The 20,682-nt window shown below is 45.0% G+C and overlaps 1 protein-coding gene across 1 annotated transcript; it reads left to right on the top strand.

Annotated features, from left to right (window-relative positions):
- Positions 1–1,047: 1,047 nt before the first annotated feature.
- Positions 1,048–19,782, top strand: NELFA (negative elongation factor complex member A). The gene is made up of 11 exons (XM_033148418.1): positions 1,048–1,302; positions 6,104–6,275; positions 7,438–7,599; positions 8,759–8,848; positions 9,981–10,111; positions 11,329–11,398; positions 12,619–12,707; positions 12,857–12,971; positions 17,089–17,324; positions 19,049–19,148; positions 19,559–19,782. The coding sequence occupies exons 1-11, from the start codon at positions 1,051–1,053 to the stop codon at positions 19,741–19,743; spliced, it is 1,602 nt and encodes a 533-aa protein (XP_033004309.1). The 5' UTR covers positions 1,048–1,050; the 3' UTR covers positions 19,744–19,782.
- Positions 19,783–20,682: the final 900 nt, after the last annotated feature.

The raw sequence follows: 20,682 nt of genomic DNA, 5'->3' as shown, positions 1-20,682 counted from the left end.
TAGCCAGTTCTGTAGCAGTAATCACTCAGATTGGTTAGATTCTTGAGCTCGAAGGGAGGGAGGCAGGCTGCCCTTCTCCTTCCCCCCGGATCGTCCCAAAAGCACGATTTCACTCAAATTCTTTACTCACGACCACCGGGTTCCTTTAGCTCCATTCTTCACAGGTAGAACTTAGACGCTCACCGCGGGCTCTGTCGCCGCATTTGCATCCCGGTTGGGGCATGTCCCCGAAGCCCGGCTCCGGTTGTCCCTTCACCCCCACTCCCCCTTTACAGGGGGGGCAAGGGAAGGGTTCGGAGCCTCCGCGGGCGCTGCCGGGGAGCCCAGGGTGCGGGACGCTCTTCCCGCACCCCAACCGGAGCCCCGCTTTGCGGTAGCGGGGCTCCTGACCCCCGGGATGGACAGGGCGCTTCGGACCCGAAGCAGCCCTCGACCACCCGGCGATTGCGTCTCCGCCGGAAGTCCAGTGTAAATAAGTTTTGATGGATGCAATATGCCTGAAGGATATAGTTTCTGTAAAATATGCAGGGGTTTATGATATATAAAATGAACCATGGAAATAGAAGGGAAGTCATTGATATTTTAAAGATGTAAAAAGGAGTACTTTAAATTGTAAAACAGAAAAATTAATTAAATATACATTAAATATATATCCTGTTTTACTATTTAAAGTACTCCTTTTTACATCATTTTTTTACACATAAAAGAAATAAAGAAACTGCCGCTCTTCGACCTCTGCACAAGCTCATCCTGGCTGGGAGGCGCCATCTTCCCGTACGGAAAAGCTCCATTTTGCTGCCCGGAAGGAAGCTCGCTTCGCTCGCCCTGACGTGGGCGCCGCCATTTTGCACGGCGAGCTTGCGCCGCCCGGCTCTTAAGAGCTCGTCAGCCTTTTCTCCCCGGCGCGTGGGCGGCGCCATTTTGCGTTACGGACGGAGAGGCGGGAAAAGGGAGCCGGGGCCTTGCGGCCGCACTCCTTCCTTCCTTCCTTCCTTCCTTCCTCAACCAACCCTCCCTCTTTTTTTTTTTTTTTTTAGGTGTCTTCATAAAATGCCCGCCGAGAGCCTCCTGTCCCCTCCCCCCCGCTCCAAGATGGCGTCGATGCGGGAGAGCGACACCGGCCTGTGGCTGCACAACAAGCTGGGCTCGGCGGACGAGCTGTGGGCGCCGCCCAGCATCGCCTCGCTGCTCACGGCCTCGGTGGTGGACAACATCCGCCTCTGCTTCCACGGCCTCTCGTCGCCCGTCAAGCTCAAGCTCCTGCTGGGGATGCTGCACCTGCCTCGCCGAGCGGTGGACGAGGTGAGGCAAAAGAGAGAGAGAGAGAGGCCGCCCACCCCCCCAACCAGCCGAGGGGGAAGCCGGGACTCTCCCCCCCCCCCGGGGACGGGCCCCGGCGCCCCCAACCGTTGCTTCGGCCCTCCGCCTCACACCCCCCCCCCAGGGGTGGGCGCCGCTTCCTCCTCCCCCCTCGAGGGACGGATCCAGCGGCGAAAACTCTCCTGCCCTCGAGGCCCGTCGGAGCGAAGCCGGGAGAGAGAGATGGGGGGTGTCCCTCCTCCGCCCTAGGGGTGGGACAGGGGGCTCGGATGGAGGCACATCCCATCGCCGCGCACCACACGCACCGTAGGCAAAAGGTGACAACTCCTGCATCGTCTCCCGCCGAGGCAGACGGGTGACAACGACAACAACAACACAGACACACACACACACACACACACAAATATGAAACAAAATAGGAAATTATTTCCAGTAGCACCTTAGAGACCAACTGAGTTTGTTCTTGGTATGAGCTTTCGTGTGCATGCGCACTTCTTCAGATACAGAAGTGTGCATGCACACGAAAGCTCATACCAAGAACAAACTCGGTTGGTCTCTAAGGTGCTACTGGAAAGAATTTCCTATTTTGTTTCGACTATGGCAGACCAACACGGCTACCCACCTGTAACTAACACACAAATATATATACGCGCAGCCACAAACCAAGAAAGGGCTCGGAACTATTCCCGAGGTCCGTTGCAGCCAGAACTGCAAAGTGGGTTTCCTTCCTTCACAGGGGTGGGCTGCACTTCCTAATTGAGTGAACTTTTATTTACACACAAACACACAAGCTTTTCCCGAGGTCCTTTGCTTACCCTGAGGTGCACTTTAGAAGGGGTGGTCTGCACTTCCTCATGGAGCGATCTTTTATTTATATACATCCACACGCAAAACTATTCCCGAGGTCCATTGCAGCAAACCTGCAATATGGATTTTCCTCGTTCACAGGGGTGGGCTGCACTTCCTAATTGAGTGAACTTTTATTTACACACACACAGAAGCTTTTCCCGAGGTCCTTTGCTTACCCTGAGGTGCACTTTAGAAGGGGTGGTCTGCACTTCCTCATGGAGCGAGCGATCTTTTATTTATATACATCCACACACAAAACTATTCCCGAGGTCCATTGCAGCAAACCTGCAATATGGGCTTTCCGTGTTCACAGGGGTGGGCTGCACTTCCTGAGTGATCTTTTATTTATACACACACAGAGACAAACACACAAATTTTCCTGAGGTCCTTTGCTTACACTGAGGTGCACTTCCGAAGGTGTGGGCTGCACATCCTCATTGAATGATCTCTTATTTATACACATACACACAAATACTCAAAACTATTCCCGAGGTCCATTGCAGCAAACCTGCAATATGGGTTTTCCTTGTTCACAGGGGTGATTGCAGTTCCTCATTGATCGATCGCTTATTTATACACATCCACACACACAAACGCACATACTCACAATATTCCTGAGGTCCACCTGGCTGGGTTTTTTTTTTACCCCTTTTTCCAAAGCAAGGCTCCATAAGTTGTGACCTTTTAATCGGATAAGGCAAAATGTGGACAATACTGTACCCTGAGAGAATGCACTCTTTTTTCTCATTTTTTTACAAGTGCCTTTGGGGGAGAGGAAATTGGATGGAGGTGTGCTTAATTCTTTTTATGGGGGGGGGGGTATTAGTAGCCAGTAGGCACTAGGTGATTCAACAGAAATCACTGGCTCTTTTTGCCATATCGCATCACCGATGTTCGTTCAGTCTGGCCAGCCCATCTCTTGCAAGACTTAGAAGCAAGATCCCTTCCCAACTTCATCCCAGACTTGGTTTATGCATGCAGTGGAGCTGAGTGCTAATACCTTTACTAGGGCTGTTCTTAAAACCACTGAAAGGCGTTTGTATACTTTTCACACAGCTTCAGGGAAAGACTCCATACAAATGTGTCTGAATTGATCCCATGAGCACCTGCTGCTCACTCAATCCCCCAAATGTCTCCCTTCCAGAGAGGAGCACACCCTTTTGCTGAAAAGCAGTAGGCACTTTTCTGAAGTGTGCGTGTGTGCAACAAACCAAATTTTGGAGAATGAAACATTGGTTTATTGAAACTTAAATAACAAAAGCACATAAATCACATAGTGCAATGTTACGACTAATTTATGTATGGCAACACAGGCATCTTTAAAATTGCAAAGGCCCACTAGAAAACTCTGCTACTGTTTGTAGGCATGGGCTCTGGCAGTACATTTATTTAATTCTGGCTTGGGAGTGTAATATCTGTTAACGTCTTTTATCATCTGTCAGTAAGACTGTTTTAGAGAGGATTTCCCAGTTTTAGCTAGTATTGATTTGCTGGTCATAATTGGGAAGTAAGGTCTAGTGCTACAGTGTGTGGTTTCCAAATGGCTTATGAGCCCGATCCCAGGATTCTGTGATCTTCCAAACCTAATGGTTTATTTCAGTGGGTTTCAGCATTCTAACTACATAGTATTATACTTTTAGGTTTATGCAAGATCATTTTGAAGCATTGCTCTACTAGTATGGGTATGCATTACCATTTTTTGCTGTTGGGGCATTGGTGATTGTTTCCATGGGAAAAACAAACTATCAGATATATTGATAGGTCCAGAAAATATATAGGTAACCATTCAGAGGAAAGCTGGAAGTAAATACTAGTGGTGATGTGCCTCAATCAACTGCAGTTACTGGCAGCCGTAGTAACTGATTTGTGCATCCCAGTTTTTGTGAGCTAGAGATACTGCTAGCATCCTTTCCAGGTGCATGAATGTACCTGGGCAAACATGCTAAATGGTACTAAATAGTTGCTAGAGCAGTGAAAGCATACTGATCTGCAACTAAATACAGCTTTTCTAGTCTAGAAGCAGAATCTAAAACTTTTGGTCTTGCAGTTGCATTTCTTTTGCACTGCAGTTATCTTAAGAGTCAAAAGGCAGATTTCTGTCTAAGCAACATCACTTTTAAGGCTGCAGTTTCATGCACACTTACTTTCAAATACATGTGCATGAAACACTGAACTAACTTGGTCTCTCTTTGGAGTAAATGCACATACCGGTAGGAACTTTCTGGATTCAGTAAAACTGGTCTCTGTCCTACAACTTGACATGTGACAACTTGGCACCTGCACTTTGGCATCTCCAGTAATGCTCCCAACATATGCCAGATATGTAATACCAAAATATGCAAGAAAGGTCCTAATTATAATTCCCAACATTTTTTTATTGAGTCATTGCTAAATCTCAAAACAGTCCCTCAAGCTGAAACTGTATTGCCACCTGCTGAGCTTTTCTGAGCAGGAACTTGAACCTAAGCATTCCCCAGTTTTAGAAAATGTGTGCATAGGAATCCAGTGGATCATCAGATCCAGTCCCTTAGTCTGGAACAGGTTGCCTGCTGCACAGTCTGTGAAGGTTAGATGAGCAGGCATCTACTGTATCTGCAAAGAAAGAGGTTCACAAGTATCCCTAGTCACCTGATTTTGACCTGACTAATTTACACACACTGTTCCTTGCCCTATCCTCAGAAGATAGGGAGAATTGTTTCTTCTCCTCTGTAATGCTTTCATTTATTTATAGATCGCCTAACTCCCTTAGCACTCCATTTTGCTTCAAAGTCTATTTTTCATTTTTGCAATGCTTCTCAACTTTCCCAATACTGGCCATATGTCTTTGTGTCAAAAGCTGAATATAGTAATCTTAAGTATGGCCTTACAGATCTTCTCTATAGCCATTTGACTCTCCTTCGACTTGGATAACAATGCATTTGCTAATACTATCCACAGTTTAAGAATATTTATGTAAGTTTTCATTAACACACCTCCCAGTTTTTCAGCATATACTGTATGATTGCTTTAAATTGTTTGTCCTTGACAGGATTTTATCATATATTTCCTTTTTCTAATCAAGCTTGTTTTTGTTCTAAATTGGAGCTATGTTGTAATAATTGTGATTCTTCCTGCTCTGATTTTTATAAAAGCAAATCCGTAGTTTTCCCCCCCTAATTTTTTAAAAAACGCGTCCCTCAAATACCTGTCATTGCAGTACCCTATATAATGGACCATTTTATAAAATGGGCCATGTTGGAGTAACATTTAGTCAAAATAGTTTGCATTTTGTTTAAACAGAGGAAAATAGTTCCTCACTATGCAATAAAGTATTATTTAACCTCTGTTGTTTAGAAAAAATAGGGGAGCTCATTGCTATTTAAGTGATATCAGGGTGTGGTTGGGGCTGGCTCAAAACATTTTGCTATCTGAGACTTCCCCCTGTGCACTCATGCATGCTTCTGAGACCTGCTATAGGAAAATTTTGCCGCTGCATTTGGGGGCAGCAGCGTGGGTATTCCTAGACCCTTTGAGACTCTCTTACTTGTGAGGAAGGGTCCTTCTTCACAGAGAGAGAAATTGTGGGTGAGATGACCTGAGAGCGCCTGCACCTTTGCCCTTGGTGACAAATACCGTTTAAAGTTTCACAGTTTATTCCTAATAAACTTTAAACAGGCACATTTTGGAGGGTAACCTTGCTCACAACTGCCTTGGAGAGGATCGTAGTAGTGCTGCTGCCCATTTTCCTTCAGTGGTCAGTGTACAGATGTAGGGATGGGCAAATTTGCCTATGTATTCCCTACTCCTTACTCTACAGATGCACCTCCTTTGCCTCCTTTACCCCAGTGAATGTGAGCTACAGGTTGGATCTCTTCAGTAAAGTTTTGAGAAAGCAGCTCTTAACTTGCTTTGAACATTCCACTCTTGATTCGCCTTCTCTCTTCTTTTCTGTTAGATGAAAAATGCACTGACAGAAATCATCCAGCTTGCGACCTTGGATCCGGACCCCTGGGTCTTAATGGTGGCCGATATCTTAAAATCGTTTCCCGATATAGGTTCCCTGAACCTTGATCTGGAAGAGCAGAATCCCAATGTTCAGGATATTTTAGGAGAACTGCGAGAAAAAGGTAGGTCTCCTGTCATGTAAATTCCTGTGAAATTGTTGTATTGCGTTTGCTTTGTAAATCGTGGATTGGGCTGTGTTTAGATTAATAGATTAATCCTGTGTTTCTCGTGATTTAGGAGTAGGATTGCCACGTGTTCTGGGCCCGAGGCTCAGAGGAAATATTTTTGGAGGTGGAACCTAGGGGGGTTCAAAGGGAGCATTTGACAGAAAATGTCACCCGCCTGAGGGTCAGAGCATGAATTGTAGAGTTGGAAGGGACTATGAGTATCATCTAGTCCAACCCCCTGCAATGGGACCCTGAGTCTCATGTTCTGCTGGCTCAGTTATCCCTCAGGATATGGCATGGTGGTAAAGCCCAAGGGGTGTGAGATGGCGCTAATAAGAGCCTGTGCTCTTGCCACTTTCCCTCGAGACTGAAAAGGAGCCTAAAACCTGGTCAGCTTATCACGAGATTTCAGTGAGATCCCGCTAGAAGCCAGTGCTTTGTGGGCGCTGCCACAACACAGGTGAGAGAAGCCCATTGTCTGCAGGGGGCCAGCATATTTCTGTTTCACTGCTTGATGCACCTCTCGTGCAGCTTACACATTGGGGGAGGGCTGTTCCAAAATATAAATCTCTTTGCACACCAAGTTGCCTGAATTGATGAGTGTAAATCAGGGTAGGGAGCCTCTACCCCAGGCTTCCTCAAACTCTGCCCTCCAGATGTTTTGAGACTACATTTGCCACCATCCCTGACCATTGGTCCTGCTAGCTAGGGATCATGGGAGTTGTAGGCCAACAACATCTGGAGGGCCGAGTTTGAGGAAGCCTGCTCTACCCCATGGTCCAAAGTTCACCCAGCACAAGTATCACAGGAAGCCGTTTTTGCCAAGCCATGCCCACCTGCCCCCCATATGTGACCTCGTGGGGAACTCAGCTGATCTCTGGAGAAAGCTGGGATGAAGTCATGGGCCATCAGTAGTTCAAGCCTGCTGGATTGGCTGTGCAACTGAGCTCCCCATGGGGAACGTGATGGACAAGATTAAGGCAATTTGATGAAATTGAGAAAATGTTTGGTCTTCCAAGTTGGGAGGAAGGTATAGTTGTCTGCCCAAAGGACAAATGTTTTTCTTAACGTTGGTTGTTACAGGAACTAATTTCCTATGTGTTTTCTGATTACATAGTGAGTGAATGTGAATCGTCAGCTATGCTGCCACTGGAGTGCCAGTACTTAAATAAGAACGCCTTGACCACACTAGCTGGACCACTTACTCCTCCCGTGAAGCACTTCCAGCTGAAACGTAAACCAAAAAGCGCTACTCTCCGAGCAGAGCTGCTGCAGAAGTGTAAGTATCAAGAAAAACACCAGAGGAATAGCCTCAATATTGTACAGAGGCACGTCTATTTGAAAAAGATGCAACATGCACAGTAGAATTTGACACAGCAAAATAAAAAATAAAATAAAAATCCTTCCAGTAGCACCTTAGAGACCAACTAAGTTTGTTCTTGGTATGAGCTTTCGTGTGCATGCACACGAAAGCTCATACCAAGAACAAACTTAGTTGGTCTCTAAGGTGCTACTGGAAGGATTTTTTTATTGTTTATTTTGTTTTGACTATGGCAGACCAACACGGCTACCTACCTGTAGGTAGGATTTGAGACGCTGAAGCCAGTCTTGGAAGAAGCCTTGATGCTTTGTAGTATAGAAAATTGATCTTCAGCTGGTGGGATGGGGCTCTATTTAGTATATGGGTGACACCAGTTGGAGCCCCACCACTCTCCCCCTACCCAATCTCTCTCTCTTAAAAAAAAAAAAGATAAATGTAGAACAGTGAATTTTGACAGCTTTGTTTTTCTTCTTTTGCTTCTGATTTTCAGGCTGCACATCTTAAAATTTCCCTTTGTTCTACAGAGTTGTTTATGTCATGTGTGAGAAGGGGAAAGGCAGGCATGTGCAGTGCAAAAAGTTCCTTTGGAATGGGTGGGTTGAGAGCTGGTGGCATTGATCAATATCAACATATTTTGGAATGAAAAGTGTGCAGGTACTCGAGGGCCAGGGGTTCTTCCTGTTCCAGGTATAGCACTAAAAAGGGGGAAAGCTCTATACAGTGGTGCCCCGCTAGACGAATGCCTCGCTAGACGAAAAACTCTCTAGACGAAGGTATTCGTCTAGCGGAAGGCTGCTCCGCTAGACAAAAAAAGTCTATGGGGCTGCCTCGCAAGACGAAAAATTTTCGTCTTTTTTTTTCGTTTTGCGGAGCGCGGCTGTCATTGCCGCTCCGCAAGACGAAAAACCCGCTAGACGAAAATTTTCGCAGAACGAATTATTTTCGTCTAGCGGGGCACCACTGTATGTAAATTCAGTCTGTGCGTTATAGAGCAGCATAATTTTTTCCCAGAGATTTCTTTCCAAGTTTTAATTGTTCCATTAAGAGCACTGTTTAAGAATGACTTGAGATGTTGTTTTTTTCCTGGTGGAGTATTAATTAGAATTATTTTTTGTAGCTACTGAAACTGCACAGCAGCTCAAGAAGACAGCTGGAGTGCCTTTCCATGCCAAAGGAAGAGGGCTAGTCAAAAAGATCGATACAACAAGTAGGATTTTAATTTTCTCTTAGATCTAAGAGACACGTATGTAAGCAAAGCATGAAACAGCTATTTTGAAGGATATGAGTATATAATCTTGCAGTCGCACCCCCTCCCCCCGCTTTCTTGAATTATACCTTTGTGTTATCTTAGAACATTGAAAATCCCACATTTTTATTTAATCAATGCTAAGTATTTCTTGTTCTTTTAAAATGTCTTATTGACTTGTTTTTAAAAAGTGCAAAGATAACAAAAAGAAAGAAGACAAAAGAATAAAAAATGTGAAAACATGAGACATTGCAGCCTGGGGATCTGAACCCTTGTCCCCTTAGGTCTGACACTCTACCCACTATAGCACCCCACCTGCTGCCTCCCATAAGAGATGGTAAAATTTGGTAATGTTACGTACTCTGATACCTTCTGGGAGCTACTTCTTTGGATGTAGCTTCTAATAGCGAGCAATCGCCCATTTCCATACTTGGTGTCTTAAAACTGCCTCCCTTCCCCTAAACATTCACGGGTTGCTAAAGTAATAGCCATATTTCCCCAATTTTTACAGAAGTGCGTTAACAGTACAGTCATACCTCGGGTTACGGTCGCTTCAGGTTGCGCGATTTCAGGTTGTGCACCGCACCGAACCCGGAAGTAAGGGGCATGTGCAGATGCAGCGGCGCGGGTTGCGAACACTGCGGGTTGCGTACGTGCCTCCCGCACGGATCGTGTTCGCAACCCGAGCTTCCACTGTATTTGAGAGTTAATGGAGTCATAGCTGTCAACTTTCCCTTTTTTGCCGGAAATTCCCTTATTCCAGCGCCGTTTCCCACTACAGAAAAAGGGAAGGTTGACAGCTATGGCCGTTTCCCAATCCAAGAAACAGGAAGGTGGACAGCTATGAATGGAGTAGAATGAGTACAAACCCTGTGTTGAGGAAGTAAGATTATGGAAGTAAGCAAAGGGGGAAAGGACATTAAAAAAGCACACATCTTGTATGTGTTGCTTCACAACACTAATGTCCTCTGGACTACATTTGTAAATTCATCTATATGTATAATCAGTATTGCTTTGAAATGTTTTGGTCTTCAGTTGGAGTCTTACCGCTGTATTCAGGTCGATGATTCCCCCCCCTTTTGTTTTTGTATAGCTCCACTTAAAGGAATACCTAAACAAGCACCTTTCAGGAATCCCACTACCCCAAGCGTATTTAGCCCTGCTGGAAACAGAACTCCGATTCCACCCTCGAGAACTCCTCTGCGCAAAGAGAGAGGAGTAAAGGTATTTATGCAGCTTCAAGTGTGCTTTCCTTGACACTCTCCCTTTGCTTCTGAATAGCCAGTCTTTTCAAAGTTAAAAAACAACAGCCCTGTGTATTTGTCCAATATTTCTCTTTTTTTGAATATTTTTTGAATTTTATAACGATACAAATCTCATTTATCATGTAATTTACAATTATTCTCCCTCCTCTCCTCTGGACTTCCCCCAACTCCCCCACTGCTGAGTTATTTAGTTTTATTTATTGTGTCCTGCTTTTCCTACACAAAAATAAAACCCCTTATCATTTCTCTGAAATATCTGTTACTCAAATGAAATTGTGAGAGTTTATTCAAATCCTGCCAGTGAATCCAGTCCATTCTGTTGTTTCTGCAAATAAACTGTAAATGGTTCCCAGACTCTTTTGAAGTCCTTTTTGTCCTTCTCTCGTAGTTTGTCTGCTAGCTTAGCCAATTCTGCATAGTTCATTTCTTGCCATTGTTCCTTTGATGGTATTTCTTCCGTCTTCCAATATTGTGCAATCAAGAATCTTGCCGCTGTTGTAGCATACATAAATAATGTCCATTTTTCTTTTGGTAGCTCTTGATTTGAGATACCTAACAAAAAGGCTTCAGGGTGTTTAACAAAATTCATTTTAAACATATTTTTTCAATTCATTGTATATCATTTAACAATATTTTTAATGCATTTGCATTCCCACCACATATGATAAAATGTTCCTTCCCTTTCCTTACATCTCCAACATCTGTTATTTTCTTTCCTAAACATCTTTGCCATTTTCACTGGTGTGATATGCTATCTATACATCATTTTCATGTAATTCTCTCTTAATAATATACAACCTGTGAATTTTATATCAACTTTCCATAATTTCCCCCAACTTTCAAATTTCAACATGTGCTTTCCTTGACACTCTCCCTTGGCTTCTGAATATTCAGTCTTTTCAAAGTTAAAAAACAACAACAACAGCCCTGTGTATTTGTCCAACTAGCTTGGGTGTTATTTCATTCCTGTTGTGTTTACACAGTTTTTAGAAATTTAAAAAAACCCACACAGTACTCTTTTGTATTGTGAGGAACAGTATGGATACATACACTAAATTGGCTTCCCCCCTGTTAATATTGTATAAGCGAAGTAGCCCTAACATGATGCACGTATGTGGAAGTGTAAAAGGTAGACAGGGCAATCCATGTGAAAGTGTTCGCTTGGTCTCTTTGTAGTTACTAGACATCTCGGAGCTGGATATGGTTGGTGCTGGCCGGGAAGCCAAAAGGAGAAGAAAGACCTTAGGTTAGTATATAGGGTTACAAACTTAAGTCTTTTGTACTTAATCTGTCAAATTAAATGGAGAGCTAAAGGCTAATTGCTTGCTTTTCTGATCATTTGCCACTTATTAAAGCTGCTGCGAAATTATAGGGAGTTGAGATAATATGGAATAATTGTCTGTGTTAACTTGTGATAGGCTTGAGAGAGTGATCGATTCACAATAGGGCACCTGCTTGCAGACCAGCAGAGAGGTTTGGAAAAAAGTAACACACATAATTTGAAAAACATATGCAGGGAAACAAAAGGAAATATATAAAGGATTATTGATTCATCTATCAAAATCTGTCGTCATTAATAAAGAAAAACTACTATATGAAGACTGCCATGCACTTGGACTTGCCTAGTGAAGCAAATAAAATTGTTCTGTTGCATTTGTACACAAATTTGGCTGGATCTGGGAGTTAGCAAAACGAATAGAATAGAATAGAATAGAATAGAATAGAATAGAATAGCCATAGGCCACAGCGGAATAAAACAACATACAAAACATTAAAACTTTCATAAAGGTGCACAGATCATTGTTAAGATTAGTACATGAGAATGAATACAATACATGAAATGGGAAAGGCTAGGGAGTAAAACCCTACACAAATCCAGAGTGGAGTCCCTAAGACAGTTGGGTGGTGCCTAGTACTCCTCCTTCCGGCAACTCCTGCAGCTAAACTGGTGCCCAGCATTATTTGACTGCTTTCCTTTGAACCACATCAGCGAGGCCGAGAGGGGGTCTTGTTGTCTGGGCAGCCCAGGACCTCCATACACACTGCGCAGGCTTGCACCCCAGGGAAGTCACTTTGGTGCTGCAAACGCAGCAATTTGACTTCACCTCCGGAGGCACATTCCATTGTCTCTCGAGACAGATGCCAATAGAGCAAAAGCTTTCTGAGTTTCCATTTTCACGAGACGTAACAGATATTATTTAATATTGATGCTGTCATTTTGCACGTGTTAACGATTTTGTTGGGTCTTGAGGATGTGAGAGCAGTTATGTCCGTTTTGAGTTCCTGCAGCCCAAACTTTGCTCCCAGCTATTTCTTGTACCATTTCCCTGTGGAATCAGTGCTTGTACAGAGAATCCAAAATTTTGGAGTAGTTTTGGATTTTTTTTAAAAAAAGTTCTTTATTTGGGTAACCGAAACAAGGCAGTAATTATGCCTAACTAGCTTCTATGTTTGTTAATGGTGTAGATACAGAAGTGGTGGAAAAGCAGGCGAAAGAAGAGACAGTCGTTGAAAATGCTACTCCAGACTATGCTGCTGGTCTCGTATCTACTCAGGTAGGACTTAGAACGGTATTGTATATTGGGCTGCTTTCTAAGCCTCATCCGTGTACCTCTCTGCTCTGCCATCACAGGCACGAACAATGTACCCTGAATTGTCAAAATTATTTTTGAAATAGTTTAAGGATGTGTGTGCTGTTTTACAGAAAATTGCCCCTTTGAACAATGACCCTGCCCTAGCTTCTACGAGCTATCTGCCAGCAGCACCCAGTGTTGTTCCATCTTCCTCTTATGTTCCAAGTTCCGACACCACGCAGCCAGGTAAGTGACACAATTTTCCATTATTGCACTTCTGAATATGTTCGTTACTGATAGGTTCCACATCGTTAAAACGACGACACTCAAAAAGGCTGTGGCAAGTACTTTCATCAGAATAGGTTTATTTAATGTTTTAAAACTGTGCACAGAGTGCAAGTCAAATGAGGGTACATCACCTGCAGCAAGCTTTGAATCTGTTCTGTATTGAAACAGCCACAAACACCTGAATTCAAGGAAGATGTGCGGGGCTTCGGTTTCTACAGTGAGCCCAAAGATAATAACGGTATAGCCTAGAGCTGAATTGGGAAACATTTTTGGCTCAGTAAGTTTAATTCTTATCTACACACACACACACCGGCAGGTGGAAGGAACAACCCACCTGCCAATCATCCGACATAAGTTGATTGGCACCTGTCAGAGTCAGTTGGTCAGTGTTTCCCAGCTGGTTGTCTGGTGCTTCAGAAGCCCTGTGCAAAGGCATTGCAAGCCGCTGGGAAGCCCTGTGCATAGGGCTGCAGGTGGTTCTCAGCAGTGCCTGCTAAGCCACTTCGAGGGAGGCCCCACCACCTGACCAACATGTATGACATCAGGTGTAGGGCAGATGGGCATGGGTTGCCAGAAGCGTCCTCCCCGGGCCAAATGGGGAGGCCTGGTGTGCCGGATTAGGCCTGCAAACTGGAGATTCCCTACCCTGTACTAGAGTCACAATGCAAATGTATGAAGCAGTATCAAACTCGTGATGAAACAGGTGAAACTCAAAAAATTAGAATATCGTGGAAAGGTTCATTTCTTTCAGTAATTCAACTTAAAAGGTGAAACTAATATATGAGATAGACTCATGACATGCAAAGCGATATATGTCAAGCCTTTATTTGTTATAATTGTGATGATGATGGCGTACAGCTGATGAGAACCCCAAATTAACAATTTCAACTTTGGGGTTTTCATCAGCTGTACGCCATAATCATCACAATTATAACAAATAAAGCCTTGACATATCTCGCTTTGCATGTCATGAGTATATCTCATACATTAAACTCCAGTAGCTAATGAAAACAATTGCTTACATAAATGGACTTTTCCATGATATTCTAATTTTTCAGGTTTCACCTGTACTGAGACCTTGAATCCTTTCTGGGCATTGTCTGTGTGAGCTTGCTTGTCCAGTGATGGATGGAGGAAGTTTCATCTTCCTTTAGATTAGTTATGTCAGCTTCTGCCCTAATTGCCACATCCACTCATTTTCCATAAAATGACAGGATTATCTCAGATAACATCCCAAGATGCAAAAATGAGGCTCCTCAAAGGTTCTTGAAAAAGCACCGAGGAAATTAGTGCAGCAACAAAGTACACTTGGTCAATTTGTGCTGCTTTGTTTATTACATTTCACAGCATTTATTAGGCTGCTTGATTGTAATAAAACCTCAAAGCAGCTTCATAAAGGGCTGAGTGAAAGAGAGGGATGTGGCTGTTGATATTTCAACGCCAGGCAATTGTCTGAACCCCCGGGATAATCTCAAAGATTACCGGGTTTCGGGTGTCACGTTTAAACCAGACCCCGCAGAAACTTCTGAAGCAAACCAGAATATAAGCATTTCGGAGGAAACGGAAACCAGATGGCGTAAAGAAGGGGTGGGCAACGTTTTTGTCCTCCAAGTCCACATCTGGCGGTGGGGAGGCATTTGGTGGCTGTATGGCACAATGGGCAGGGCCATTACACACTTGCACACCCTCCCTCTCTCACCTCAGCTTCCTCCGCTCCCAGGGCACCCTCAGCACAGATATCATTGGGTAGCTGCCTCAGGAGCATGGAGGGGAGGAGAAGGTAGAAACCTCCACTTCACAGTGCTCCTAACCGGACAATATCTCTGCCTCCATGCTGCTTAGTCGAGGGATCTTTTTGCTGCTGGCCACTTGACGGCGGACTGGCGTTGCTGGAAAGTGACTGGGCTTGTGGGGCTCTGGAAGAGCAGCTGAGGGCTGTTGGTTGCCCAAATGTGGCATAAAGGGGTTTCCTTTTGGGTCATGCCTTCTTCCTTTGCTCATGTCCCATGACTGGACTGAAGCACATAAAATTAATTTTATAGGATCTTGCCTTTGTGTGGTGCCATTTTATCTCTTTCTTTTTTTACCCAGAGGAAGTGTCATGAGAACATTTCCCCCTGTATCTGGGAACCATGGTGTGGTATCCACGTTCTTCACATTCCCCTCTGTGCATAACCTTTGTGCGTCCATTTTTTGTCTGAGATGGTTGGACACTGTTCTCGAAGCGACTAGCATGAGTTTGGCCAAACTGCGGGAGGCACTGAAAGATAGGCGTGCTCTGGTCCATGGGGTCACGAAGTGTCGGTCACGACTGAACAACAACAATTTTTAGAATCTATCTTTTTGAAATTAGAGTTGTCATCGTGTGCAGGGAGGGATGTGGGACAAGGCTTCGGATCTGAGAGAAACAAAACATAAGCTTCAAGCAGTGATTGGTGATTTCCTATCTGACAGGAAGCAGGTGTGCTGTTTCTCTTTCTGGGGAAAGGCTTCGGTTGAATAATCTCAGTTTGTACCCAACCGGTGTCTTTCAAGCCGCTGCAGCACTCAGGATTTTAATTTCACGTATGGCCTGAGGAATTCTGGGTTTCTGCAAGCACCTGTGCTGTGGAGGCAAGCAAGGAAGACAGAAAAGCAGACAAGCAAAAGCGAGGTTTTAGGTAGTGAAGGTAGTGTAAGGGTCCGTGGTCTGTATATTTACAGCAGTTTATTATACAGATACGTACAAGTCAGAGCTCAAAATTCCATGACCGTCTTAGTCACTCTCAGATTCCGGAAGTGGCGCTTTGCGAGAGCGCCTCCAGCAGAGAAACCTGGGGACCCCAAGTCTCCTCCTTTTCTCCTTCCGTTTGAGCCCCCTATGTAATTGGGGCGACGGGACTACCAGCTCCCCCTCCGTTCCTGAACTGCTTATTGGGTGCTTGGACCCCGCAGCATCCGACAGCCCTTCCACCACGGAGCTTTCTTCCCGTCTCTCGCTCCCTGCGACGAACCTCCACTTCAGACTCTCCCCTCGTTACTAAGTGAATTTTTAATCAGGTGTTCTGGGTCAAATTACAATGCACCCCACCTGTCCCTCTGAGGTCTGTCTGTTATTTCAATCCCCTTTTATCTATAACCTGGGGATCCCTTAGTAACAGGAGTTTTCCTGTCCAGCGGCCGTAGCCGGTTATATCCTCTGCTCTGGGCTTCAGGGGTTAACCTCTTCTTTGCCTACAGTTCGGGGTCTCTCCTTATTAGATCCTCTCACTATACCAGTTAGCTAAGCCCTCTTAGCAACTCTGTGGCAATACCAGGGTTTCCGCCCGCTAGCCCCTCCTGAGGGAACTCCAAGACACAAACTATCACCCTCCAGTTTAGTTTTGTCCTTTCCCTGAGTTCACCTCCTCAAGAGCCTATATAACTCGCTGGACCAAATGAACGACGATATTTTCTTAGCTCAACAATAAGAGGTCTTTATTTCTTACAGAACATAACGGTTTCAGTGATGGTTCATAAGCTTGGTTTCATAACAGTGTAAACTCTTTCTTTCAGCAACATATACACATCTTCAACGATCCTAACCTAACCTAACCTAACCTAAACCTAACCTGGCCCCACACCCTCCTTCTTCCAGTCACCACTCTCCTCACACTAACGGCTCCTCCCTCCTTTTAAAGAGCGGAATGTCCCGCCTCCCAAGGGGTATCTGCCACTCAAACTGGGGTGCCCATTAACTCCTAAAACACCATGGGTTTCTGAACATCCCCTAACTTAGATCTGATTCATTACACTCCCACAGGATGTCTCAGGGCTTCTCGGGCGGTGCTGGGTACTCTCAGCATCATGGGTCCCTCCCTCCACCTCCGCTGGCTCTCCGCTGCCTCCGGAGGTTCCCCTGACATCCGGGCATCAGGAAGAAGGTTGAGAGACTGTCACTGCCTGTCGGAGGGGGACCTTTTTGCTAAGTTACATGTTATGCTTTAGTGACCCTTGGGAAAGAAAGTAGGGAAGCGTTAAAATTTGTAATGAGAGTAAACCATAGGAACACCATTTTGTTGTTGTTGTTGTTGATGACATCTTTTGCTGCAAACAGCTGGCTCTGTCCGGGAACCTTTGCAAGCGAAAGAAGAGCCTGCGACGCCCCCTGGCACTGCTGTCCCGACCCAGTTTAAGCAAAGGACACCCATGTATAACAGCAACGCAAACACAGCTGCTGCTGCTGCAACACCTACCTCTCCTGTGACTCCTCCCGCCGCCCCTCCGGCAGTGCAGGTGCCAGTCGCAGCTCCTCCTCAGCAAGCGCCGCCCAAGAAGAACCTCTCTCTAACAGTAAGCCAAGAAGAACTCTCTCACGATGTATATATAGAGCAGGCATGTCCAAAGTCCGTCCCGGGGGCCTAAAAACAACTTTGGGGTAAAATCGTAAAAAAAACACCAACCCTCAACAACTTGAACCCTAAAAAAAGGTGAACAACACTGGTCGGCCCTCGTGCATGTTCACGTCATCAAATGTGGCCCTCTTCGAAAAAAGTTTGGACACCCCTGACAATTCTTTGCTTGTATCCTTTCTGCTGCTTCTACAGAAATAGCCAGGCGATTGCAATCTCGTTTATGAATATGAGGATCCAGGTAGTACTAAACCATAAGACGGCCACCATTCCAGGGTGTGGATGCTAATAACTTTGTAGCAGGGTTGCCACATTTCAAAAAGTAAAAACCAGGGCGCCCCAAAAGTTGTTGATTTTTCGATCGGCTTGCCTGAGATCCAGGGCAAAGCACCGCCTTTCGGAAATCCCGCCCCCCCCCGATGTCAATTCTGCCTTTGAAATCCTGGTAATGTCTGGGGGAAATCTGAATGTATGGCAGCCCTACCTTGTAGCTCTTTAAGAATGCTTTCAGGGTTTGCTTTGATTACAAATAGACCTCAGTACTGATGAGAACTGATGTGTGCCCTGCCTGTACAACTTATGACCCACTAGTTCTTCTTTAAGCAGGCCTTTGACTGATTGACATCCAGTGCCTGTTTAAAATGTGTTGGTGGGGTTATTGGGTTGTTCTTGGGTTTTTATTTTTATTACGTACTTTTTGTTTTTACCTTGTGACAACCAATCTTCCACCCATGCCCATTAGCCAATTTTGACAAGTGGGTAAGACCACTCACCTGTCAGTTACCAGATGTCATAATGGCTTCAGGTCATTGATACCTGCCAAGGGCTTGATGGAGAAGGTGCTACAACAGCCCTTTAGCTGGTTGATGGTTGCAGCAATCTCCTTTGAAGATGCTCCATCAAAGATGCTGCAACCCTGATCATGGAACTCCTTTGAAGTCTCTTTAGAGGGGGGACACATGCTCTTAAAAAGCAGAGATTTCCCCTTCCACAGAGAGAGTGGTTTGGATTCAAGGGTCTTCCTCCAGAAAAATAAAAACTACATTTTCAAGTGGGACACTTTTTACTCTCCAGACAAAGCCGCTTGGACTCATAGAGGACTCAAGGAGCAGTTAGAATCCAGGTTGACTCCTCCAGGCCCCCTTGGTTACACCAGGAAGTTCAGCTGATTTTCAGTGCTCTCGGGGAGCCCTGTGCTGCTCTTTAAACCCCAACAATTGGCTGATGGTTGGGGCTTCCATGTATCTCCCAGAGGGCTTTGCATCCATTCACCTTTCTATTTGGGTGCTTGGTCAAAGACCCCCAGAAAGATACCCAAGTGATGGCATACTCTGTACCTCTATCTTGGAATATAATGGTAGATTTAAGACACACACACACACACACACACACACACACACACACAGTCTCTCTCTCTCCCCCTCTCTCTCTATCAGCTGTAAGAATATGAAGAGCTCTGGCCAATGTACTGCTCTTGACTATATGAAAATTAGATTAGAATGAAAACTCTGAGGTTCTATCGAGGGGCGCTGATGCTTTTTCTATTCCAGCACAAGATCAGGGATTTGTCAATTGAGAAACAACGCGGCTGGATGCTTAAGTTATTTTCTGTTCTCCCGGTCATTGCCTCTCCTGAAATAAAATCTTACCGACTCTTCCTTGCAGAGGGAACAAATGTATGCAGCGCAAGAAATGTTCAAGACAGCAAACAAAGTCACAAGGCCAGAGAAGGCTCTCATCCTTGGATTCATGGCAGGATCCAGAGGCATGTATTCCAAACTGTATTTCTTTGCCTTGAATATCAAAGCCAGGTGCCTGGATATTGTAACTGGCAGGATAAGGGTTAACTGGCAAGGTCAGATGAAGGCGTCTTATGCAGAGGCCCGGGATGCAAAAGGCTGCTTCATGATCCCAGAGGCATTGCAATGACCTTCCTCTTGGGGGTGGAGTGGGGCGATTTGTGTGCGCACTGAGATACAAAGCTATCCTTGCATGTCTTAGGTGCAGTTATTTCAGAATAGCAGCACACACATTTCACAGGAGGGAAAATAAGTATATGAGGGCACTGGTGTTGTGTGCTAGAGCAGATCTTGTTTTCTGCATTGCTCCTGGCCTAAACCATTTTCTGTTTGCAAAGCTCCCGCCCGTGACGTGTGTATCTTGTTGCCTCCACAGAAAACCCTTGTCAAGAACAGGGCGACATAATCCAGATCAAACTGAGCGAACACACGGAACAGCTGTCAAAGGCTGACGGCACCGGAAGCACCACAATGCTGGTGGACACTGTTTTTGAAATGAACTATGCCACTGGCCAGTGGACCAGACTGAAGAAATACAAACCAATAACTAACGTTTCTTAAACAATTCAGTAATAAAGTGTAGACCAAACAGACCATAGAGTAAGCCAGCATTGTACATAGTGTGTTGACTAGGCAGAACAACATTCCCGTTTAGGCCTCATAGTAAAAAACCCAGAACACTCGCGGCGATCAGTTCCGGAAGCAGGAAGAAAAGGAGCAAAACGGCAATGCTTGTCTTGTATTATTCTTGTCTAAGAGTCAGGGGTGGGGGGTGCGATACAGCGATCGCAGCGGATTGAAGAAGAGCTGAAATGCTTCTACCCTTTGCAGAAAGATTTATGTTCAAATGCCTTGCGAGGAATTGCCTTCCAGTTGAGATCATTTTTTGCAGCAGCGATTCCTAGTTGACTCTAGGTTGTGTGTTTAAAATGGGCACGGCTGCATTTCTCTTCTTTGGCTTAGGACATGTTGGATGGCTACCCCCCACCCCCAATAGTGATTGTGGAAACATGAAGGGTAACGCTGTTTGTTTGTTTGTTTGTTTGTTTGCGTAAAGCCCAACAACACAGTCGATTCATAGGACTGCATAATGGCAGATACGTCAACTTGCATGCATCTGCCTTACAAACAGGCTACATTTTTTACCTGTCTGCATTTAAAAAATGTAAAGGAGCACGAATGACCAAAAGGTTAAGGGGTTTGTTTTGGTCTGGATGGCACCTAATTTCTTCTGTGTGGAAATGCAGGACTCTTGATTGCCCCCCGGCTCTTTATAAAGGTTCAGCTCTGCTTCAGGGTCACTTAACTAAGTTCTGAGAAAATGAAGCATGTTGCTTTTATGTTGGAACCAGCCCTCTTCCCCGCCCTTTTTTTTTTTTTGCCCAGCTGGTACCTTTTGAATCTACCAAAGACTGGCCTTTGAAACGGTGTCTGTGAATGTCACAGCATGAAGTTACTTTGGAACAGCATCCCTGAGTCGATGTTGGAATGTGTTAAATA

This window comes from Lacerta agilis, chromosome 5 (genome assembly GCF_009819535.1).
Source record: "Lacerta agilis isolate rLacAgi1 chromosome 5, rLacAgi1.pri, whole genome shotgun sequence".
NCBI lineage: Eukaryota > Metazoa > Chordata > Lepidosauria > Squamata > Lacertidae > Lacerta > Lacerta agilis.
The sequence above is the reverse complement of the archived record's forward strand: the minus strand, read 5'-3'. Positions and strand labels throughout refer to the sequence as shown.